Genomic DNA, 8,898 nt, shown 5'->3' with positions numbered 1-8,898 from the left:
ATAACTCCCTGTTCCATCCTCACCCTTCTTCATTAGGTTCGGCTGCCTCCGGCACCGTATTCATTCAGTTGCATTTCATTGGAATCGGGTACCAATCTTCAGCTGTGAAGGCCCTGACCTCAGATTTGCTGCACCAAAGCAGGCCCAGAAGGCGAAGGAAAACACAATCGCTCTGCTGCTATTACTCAGTGGGTTATTTGGACTGGGGAAAAGTTTGAGTCAACCTTTGAGACTTCTCAGCTTCACTTAGGACAAAGACGGCAATTTCGGGCTTACCGTTTGTTGTTATCTCTTCTTCTTTATTTCTCCCAGATGCTGTAAGAAGCATTAACATCACAGGCGCCACCGAAGCTCACGTCATGGAAAACTTAAATTTATCTCTGCATATCCAAGGGAGGTAAGCAATAGGGGTATTTTTATTTTTTTTTAAGAAATCCAAAATATTTTCCCCAAGTTGTCCTCCTCCTTCTTCGAACCATAAAACCATAGAACCATACCGTTGTTAAGTGAAGCACTGCCATTGTTATAAAGTTAGTAGTAACTAGGTTGGGAAGGGGGAATCTGGCTTCCCCGTTGACTTTGCTCACCAAATAGGTCGCCAAAAGGGGAGCATGTGACACCCAGGACACTGCGACCGTCGTAACTGTGAGTCAGTTGCCGAGCGTCCGAATTTCGATCACGTGACCGTGGGGAGGCTGCAAAAGTTGTAACTCTGGAAAAACGGTCCTTTGTAACGGCCACTAAATGAACGGTTGTAATTCGAGGACTTGCCTGTATTTGAATCGACGGATCCGGGAACGGGCTCCAAAAATTTTAGCAATGGGTTCTCTGTACAGTTGCTCAATAGGCATGGCCACGATGGGCGTAGCCTACTCAGCCTCCTGCACCAGGGCTGAGGAGAGGGTGTTTTTGCCCTCCCCTACCTCCGGAAGTTTCTCACGAGCCTCCGGAAGGGTGAAAACGGCCTCCCTGGGCTCCGGAGGCTCTCTGGAAGCCAGAAACGGGCCCATTTCTGGCCTTCCCGAACTTCCGGGAGGCCCGTTTTCCACCCTTCCTGAGCCTCCATGCGCGCCCTGCACTTACCTGCATCCAAAACAGGCCATGCGGGGATTCCTGGGAGGGGCGGGGTGAAGTGGGCGGGGACAGCTAGGAGTGGGATTTGGGGGGGGGTTTCTCCAAACTGTGCAGAATCTTAGCTAGGGGGGTCTCCCGAACCCCTGCGAACCCCCAGCAGCCCCCCCCCGGATGGATCCCATCTTTATTTATTTTTTATTTGATTTATTTATTTTGTGAAAAGTTTACAATACAATAGAAATAAGAATAAACATAAGTTTAAATATAAGAAATAGGAACTAATATTTGGGGACAATAGGACAGGAACGGTAGGCATGATGGTGCACTTACGCACGCCCCTTACAGACCTCTTAGGAATGGGTATTCTCTCCCTTCCTTTCTCTCTTCCCGCCAATCTTTTCTCTCCTTCCTTCCTTCCTTCTCCTTCCCTGTTTTCCTTCCTTCCTTCCTTCTTTTATTTTTTATTTTATTTATTTATTTGATTTGTCAATCGCTTACAAGATAATAGGTATAAGTATAAACATGAGTAAGAATACAGGAAATAGGTTCAAATAAATGGGGGTAGTAGAACAGGGACGGTAGGCACGATGGGGCACTTATGCAGGCCCCTTACAGACCTCTTAGGAGGTGAGGTCAATAGTGGATAGTTTAAGGTTAAAAGTTTTGGGGGTTTGAGGATGTAACAACAGAGTCAGGTAGTGCATTCCAGGCAATGACCACTCAGTTGCTGAAGTCGTACTTTCTGCAATCCAGTTTGGAGCAGTTTACATTGAGTTTGTATCTGTTGTGTGCTCTTGTGTTGTTGCGGTTGAAGCTGAAGTAGTCATTGACTGGTAGGACATTGTAGCAGATAATTTTGTGTACTATGCTTAAGTCCAACCGTAGGCGGCATAGTTCAAGATTGTCCACTTAAGCTATCTTAGTTTGAGTGTCAGCAGAATCACACCTGTGGGCAATGCATAAGACAGGAGGGGAACTGACTGCTAACCTCCGGAGTTGTTAATCTTTGCAGTCCAATTCATTGCGGAGAAGGACAGAGTTCATCTTTTAATTCAGCTGAGCAAAGAGCAGCTCGGTTCTTATTTCAAAACATTCCAGCGCAGTCTTAAAAAAAATTAAGAAAAAGCAAGTTGGTCTCCAGGCAAAACATCGCTTCAAAAAATCATCAGCCAGAGATTGAAGACTTGGCATGTTGGAGCTGCCCTGCCCTTTGGGGAGGACAACAGGTGGTTATGAGTTATGACAACGGAGCCCAGAATTTATGTTGCCAGGCGAAATGATTGTTAAGCGAGTTTGCCCCATTTTACGACTTTTCTTGCCAGAGTCATTAAGTGAATCCTTGCAGTTGCTCAGTTGGTTACAACATGGTTGTTAAGTGAATCTGGCTTCTCCTCAGACTTTCCTTGTCCGAAGGTTGCAAAAAAGGGATCCCGTGATCCCGTCATAAATATGAACCATCATAAATATGCAATAGTCGTAAATATGTACCCATTGCCAAGCATCTGAATTTGGATCATGGGGATGTTGTGACAGTCATAAGTGTAAAAAATGATCCAAGTTCCTTTTTTTCAGTGCTGTTGTACACTTTGAATGGCCACTAAATGAACTGTTGTAAGTTGAGGGTTACCTGTATTGCAAATATAAACCCAGTTGTTGGAATAAGTTCAGGGATGGGATTCTACCGGTTCAGACCGGTTCTATTGAACCGCTTGTTATGATTCTCTGCAGTTCGGAGAACCGGCAAATCTGGTCCCGCCCCTCTTCACCTGCCCCTCCCCGCCCAGTCAGTCCTTATCATGCATGCGCGACATCGCGCACATGTTCAACATCACGGACTGCATTTTTCCCAGCCCAGTCACTCCTTAAGATTTTTCTTTTTCTTTTCCCTCCTGACGATCAGCTGTTCTCATGATCAGCTGTGTCAGGATCCCCCTGACTTTGCCCAGGAGGCTTCCCTGAGGCCCAGGAGGCAAAAAGGGATGCAGGGGGAGAGTTTGGGGGTGCGTCCCCCCACTCCATTTTTTGCCTTCCTGGGAGCAAAGACAATCCCCAGGAGGCTTCCCTGAGGCCCAGAAGGCCCCAAAACAGGTGGGAGGGATGCAAAGAAGAAGAAGAGGAAGAGGAGGAGGAGGAGGAGGAGGAGGAGGAGGAGGAGGAGGAGGAGGAGGAGGAGGCAGCCATGCCTATCCAATCACTTGGCCATGCTCACCTAGCCACGGCCACAGAACCGGTTGTTAAAAAATTTGAATCCCACTACTGGATAAGTTGACCCGATGCTTTCTCAATGCTTCGTCCTGCCAATGTAGGCAAGATTCTGTCTGTAGGTGAGGAACAATAACGAAAATTGCTTGGAAGAATCACAATGTGTTGTTGTTGTTGTTATTATTATTATTATTATTATTATTATTATTATTATTATTATTATTATTATTTAATCTTTAGTGAGATTCACAGCCTTTGGGGCTGTTTGGTAGCTCAACTGCCCAAGTCCTAACCAAGGACCTAGGAACTGTTCAGGTAGTGTCGGAGAATATAAGCTGTTCCAAGTGGGGTGGGTTTTTTTGTAGAATCAGGGTATTCAAGTCTGATAAATTCAGGATTTCCAAATACCAAGGTCTTGTTCCAAGGGCTCCAAACACAATTGGGATAACACACAAATTTTTTTTTTCCAAAGTCACTCAACTTCAATTTGTAAGTCCCGATACTTTGTGATTTTTTTTCTTGCTGCATGTCTACAATTCGTGCATCACCAGGTATTGCCGTGTCAATGAACCAACCCTTTTTCTTTTCCACTATTGTTATGTCAGGTGTGTTGTGGGCCAAGTGCCTGTCCATCTGAATTCTGACGTCCCACATAATCTTGACTTTTTCATTCTCCAGAACCTTCTCAACCTGATGTTCCCAGTAGTTGTTACTATATGCAAATCCAAACTTTTGGCATAGTTTCCAGTTTGTTGTTGTTGTTATTATTATTGCCCAACATTGCTCTTTGTATTCATTTCTTTTTAGTCCTCCATTGAGTTTATGCTGGTTAATCAAGACGGAATGTATCCCACTTGCGGGAGACCAGTGCCACCTAGTGGTGATGAATAGCACGCAATACTATCTGAACCACACCTTCAACAATGCTGGGCAATACTGCCTTAGCATCCGGGTGGAGAACCGGGTGAACATCTTGCAGTCCTACCAGGAGATTCAGATAAGGCCCTCAGGTGAGGTTTGGATGTGTCTATGGCGCTCTTTTCCCTATATGCACCCTGATTCTCCTCATCCGATTTCCTCCTCTGCCTTCCCACTTGGGATACTTCTATGGCAGGGGTCTCAAACTCAATTTACCTGGGGGCCGCTGGAGGCAGAGTCTGGGTGAGGCTGGGCCGCCTAAGGGATTCTACAAAAAACGTTGTTAAAAAAATATCCTCAAATGTCATCAACAGTTCATGATTTCTCCAATACGTGAACTGTCCTGAACACATGAATGGAACATTGAATGAAGATCATGAACAGTTCCTCAGAACGTGGCTTCTCCAGCTTACTCTTTGCTGCCAGAGACTTGACAACGCTTCCTCTCACATATCTGAGCCACATTTGGCTTGAGAGAGGAGGCACTCGAGACCCTCAGTTATGGCTTGAAGATGACCATCAGTAAGTCTGGACCTGTACTTGGACTTGTTAAAGTTCAGGGTGGAGAAGAAGCCACGACGAGGAACGGCGGGCGGGACTTCCTTCAGAGGTCCATTCCCCCTGCGGGCCGCACTAATATTATACTTTCATATCACGGTGGGGGCCACAGGATATCGTCCTGCGGGCCGCAATTGGCCCGCGGGCCGCGAGTTTGAGACCCCTGTTCTATGGCTTCAAGGCAAGATCTTTTTATGGAGGTCAAAATCTCAAGCCAGAACGGAAGTCCCGATGGTTATTTAAAGCCTCATGTGCTGCCCTGTGGTGGTCAACACCCTATTGCAAAAACAGCTGGGGAGAACCTTTGATGTACAACTATTCTATTAGTGATTGAAATTACGGCACTCCAAAAAAAATAAATTATGACTAGCTGTCACACTGAACAACCCTGACAGCATCCCCATGGTCACAAGGGGGAGGACTCAGGGAAGCCAGAGAAGAAAAGGGAGATGGGAATTTACATTTATAAATGTCGGTGGCACCGTGATTAGAATGCAGTACTGCAGCCAAACGCTGCCTACTGACAACGGTTCGATCCTGACCGGCTCAACGTTGACTCAGCCTTCCATCCTTCCGAGGTTGGTAGAATTAGGATCCAGATTGTTGGGGACAAGAGGCTGACTCTGTAAACAGCTTAGAGAGGGCTGGAAAGCATTGTGAAGCGGTATATAAGTCTGCTATTACTTGGGAAGGGAGGGGGGAGGGAGGGAGGGAGGGAGGGAGGGAGGGAGGGAGGAGGGAGGAAGGAAGGAAGGAAGGAAGGAAGGAAGGAAGGAAGGAAGGAAGGAAGGAAGGAAGGAAGGAAGCCCTAGTGGCACATTTGTTATAATGCAGTGTTGCAGGCTAACTCTGCCCACGGCCAGGTGTTCGATCCTGACCAGCTCAAGGTTGACTCAGCCTTCCGTCCTTCTGAGGTCAGTAAAATGAAGATCCAAATTGTTGGGGGGCAAGAGGCTGACTCTGTAAACTGCTTAGAGAGGGGCTGGAAAGCCCTGTGAAGCGGTATATAAGTCTAAGCGCTCTTGCTAAATAGAACATCTTAAGGTATCCTTCTCTTGATCTTGGAAGCTCACCTCAACTATCATCGTCCTTGGACCCGAGAGGGACCTGGGCCACCTGTGCATGTTTGCCAGCTCAGCCTTGCCTAAATGACACCATCAGAAAGCTTCTGGCCCTCCCTCAAGGTTGTTGTTTTTTGTCCTTCTCTCCTTCAACAGGAATCTCCCCGCTTTTCTTCGTCCTGCCCTGCGTCATCCTTTTGCTGGCCACGCTGGGTTTAGCCATCTACATGACCTTTCGAAGCCCCGTGCAGCAGAAGGATCTGGTGGAGGTGAGCAACCCTTTATTTTGCTAGCAGACCTGAAGTAGCAGACCTGGTAGCTTTGATCCCTCTTCCCAGGTGTTCCAACCCAAGCCGTAAGGCTTGTTCTCGTGCAAGGATCGTCCCTCTCCCCAGGCCTCCTATCCACCTCCAGTCCTACCCAGTCCTATCTTCTCCCAGTCCTCCCATCAACTTCCAGCCCTCCCTGACTTCTCCCAATCCCCCCCAGTCTGCACCCTGCCCCCCCCACCCTTAATCCTCCCCAGTCCTCCCTGTTTCCTCCCAATCCTTCACCAAGTCCTCCCCCCTCTTCCCTGTCCTCCCAGCTATCTCCAGTCCTCCCCAATGCTTTGTCTTCTCTCAGTCCTTCTCCCAGTCCTCCCCAATCCTTTTTGTCTCCTCCCAGTCCTCCCCAGTCTGCACCCTATCCTCTCATCCGTCTCCAGTCTTCCCCAGTTCTTCTCAATCCTCCCTGTTCCTCCCAGTCGTTCACCAAGTCCTCCCCCCAGTAGTGGGATTCAAAAACTGGTTCTATGGGCGTGGCATGGCTTGGTGGGCGTGGCTTGGTGGGCGTGGCAGGGGAAGGATACTGCAAAATCCCCCTTCCCTCCCTCACCCCACTCACCTGCTTTCCAGCTTCGTTCTCCTGGGCAGGGCAACCAAAGGAGACCCAGCCGATCCGCTGGGACTCAATGGGAAGCAGAGAAGAGATGGGGTTGGTGGGGTCAGTCAGAGGTGGCATTTGCCGGTTCTCCAAACTATTCAAAATTTCTGCAACCAGTTCTCCAGAACCACTCAGAACCGGCTGAATACCATCTCTGCTCCAGTCCTCCCTGTCTCCTCCCAGTCCTTCTCCCAGTCCTCTCAGTCCTCCCCCTTTCTCTGATGTGACGCTCCCTTGAGAGCTCCTTGCTAATCCTCCAGCCGCTGAGTTTCTCTCCGGCCCAACCAAGATTTTGCCATCTTGTTGAGTTGCAGGTTGCTGATTTTGACTTCTCCCCGACGTCCACCAAGAAGCCATCCAGCCCCCGATGGAGTTGTGGCCAAATCTGCTGCAAAACCTGCTCCTTCTGGTCGTCTCCGGAGCCTTGTCCTCCAGCCAAAGAGCACCATCGCCTCCTTCAGCCCCTCTGCAAATCCAGACAGCCGTACGGTGCCTGAAAAACCACCCGCCCCCCGAAAGGACTTCTGGTTGGGACGGGGGTGTCCAGCGACGTCGCTTTCCCGCTGCTCAGTGCTTCGTTGGAACAATCGGAGACTTCGCCGACACGGGTGAAGAAGCATTCCTTTAATAGACAGACTGTCCCAGAAAGAGAGCCAGCTTCACGCTGTCACCCTGCCCAAAATCTGCCTTACAGCCTTTGGAAAAAAGAAAAAGAGATTTTCGTTTTTTCCGCCTGACGCTCAGGATGCTTTAAAATGTCTTTGCAATTTTAGAGCTGGTTTAACGGTGGGAGGTGCCAATGCTGCTATTTTTGATTATTTTTCCCTCCATTGCTGCAGGCTTCAGATCTCTGTCCTTTCTAAACTTGAAAAGCTCCCAAAGGTGGGGTTTTTTTTTTTTTTGCTAATCTCGTCCCTTGGATCAGGATCCAATTATGGGAAACTCAAGAAATTGTAAGATATTAGAGATACTATAATAATGCTAATAAAAAAAAAAAAGAGCAGGCCATCCCTATGCAGCTTTCAGCGAAAGCCTGATCCATGATGCTCCATTATTAAACTTATTTTAAAATGTCACCAAATTATTCTCTGGGGAAAAAAAAAAAAACCCTATTAAGTGATTTTTTTTCTACTTCAAATAAAGTGCAGTGGAAGCATTTTTGTTTTAAGTAGTGAATTCAAAAAAAATTAAAATACATTTTTATCTTAGCAATACAGCAAAACAACAACACAAATTCTAGCTCCGTTTACTCAAATATAATTCCCAACGAATTCGAAAGCAGCACCAAGCAGCCTAAACGACTTTAAAAAAAATAATACAGGGAATGCTTGCTCGTTGTGTTGTGCTGCAAAACCACAACTTACAACCCACAAAGGCTAGTTTTTGTGCATTGCACTAAAGACAAATTTTGGTGCGGTGGTTTATTGACTCAGCCACAATGGGATGTTTGCAGAGCACATAAACCATAGACTAACGTTTAGTAACCATAACGGCTGGTTTTCTATATCACACAGATTCCAAGAAAGTGGCACGATAACTTTAGTTTCTTGTGTAAAGCATGTAGTAAGGCAATCCAGTAAAGAAAATAGCACCTCGGGTAGGTGACACTGAATACACAAACTCCACATGTCGTATTTTGCGAAGCAGAGAGGAACATAATAAAACATAAATAAAACATAAAGCAAAATTTTGCCAGCAGAGGTCTCTCTTGCCTAAGAACATCTGAGCAGGATGTTTGAATGAAGACCTGATCGTTGTTTGCAGTCTGGATCCTTGTAGTAAACAATCACAAATTGGTTTGCTCGCCTCCATCCTGCTCAAAAAGTCTACCGTCTTTACAGATTATTTATATTTGAATTAGATTAAAGAGAAAATCTGCATTCTCTAGTCCAGGGGTGTCCAACCTTGGCAACTTGAAGACTTCTTGTTCTGACCAAGGCTTCCTGAGACCGTAATTAAGCACACGCTTAGTTAAAACAACTCTTGTTTTATTTCAGCGCTGGGAATTATGTGCATTCCCAGCCCATAATGAGTCCCAAACAGTTCCTCGAGATAAGCACCCACCTTTCTCTCCTTTGAATTGTTGCCAACAACTAAAGTGCCAAATGAACTGTAAAAAGCCAAACAGAGTACAAAGTCCACACAGAGCTTCATCTGAACA

At 46.8% G+C, this 8,898-nt stretch overlaps 1 protein-coding gene across 1 annotated transcript; it reads left to right on the top strand.

Moving 5' to 3' along the window:
- The first annotated feature begins 300 nt into the window (after window positions 1-300).
- On the top strand, window positions 301-7,892 carry TMEM130 (transmembrane protein 130). Its single transcript, XM_087942171.1, has 4 exons — window positions 301-397; window positions 4,084-4,286; window positions 5,970-6,082; window positions 7,052-7,892. The coding sequence occupies exons 1-4, from the start codon at window positions 360-362 to the stop codon at window positions 7,232-7,234; spliced, it is 537 nt and encodes a 178-aa protein (XP_087798297.1). The 5' UTR covers window positions 301-359; the 3' UTR covers window positions 7,235-7,892.
- Window positions 7,893-8,898: the final 1,006 nt, after the last annotated feature.

The sequence above is a fragment of the Notechis scutatus genome, chromosome 12, assembly GCF_049901735.1.
Source record: "Notechis scutatus isolate UNSWTSFEM ecotype Mainland chromosome 12, rNotScu1.2, whole genome shotgun sequence".
Lineage (NCBI taxonomy): Eukaryota > Metazoa > Chordata > Lepidosauria > Squamata > Elapidae > Notechis > Notechis scutatus.
This window is presented reverse-complemented; position numbering and strand designations above follow the sequence as displayed.

Excerpts from the sequence above, each read along its gene's own strand:
- TMEM130 (XM_087942171.1), top strand. The coding sequence starts at position 360 with ATGGAAAACTTAAATTTATCTCTGCATATCCAAGGGAG. Across the intron at positions 398-4,083 it reads TCTCTGCATATCCAAGGGAG|TCCTCCATTGAGTTTATGCT; the intron begins GTAAGCAATAGG and ends ATTTCTTTTTAG. Across the intron at positions 4,287-5,969 it reads GATTCAGATAAGGCCCTCAG|GAATCTCCCCGCTTTTCTTC; the intron begins GTGAGGTTTGGA and ends CTCCTTCAACAG.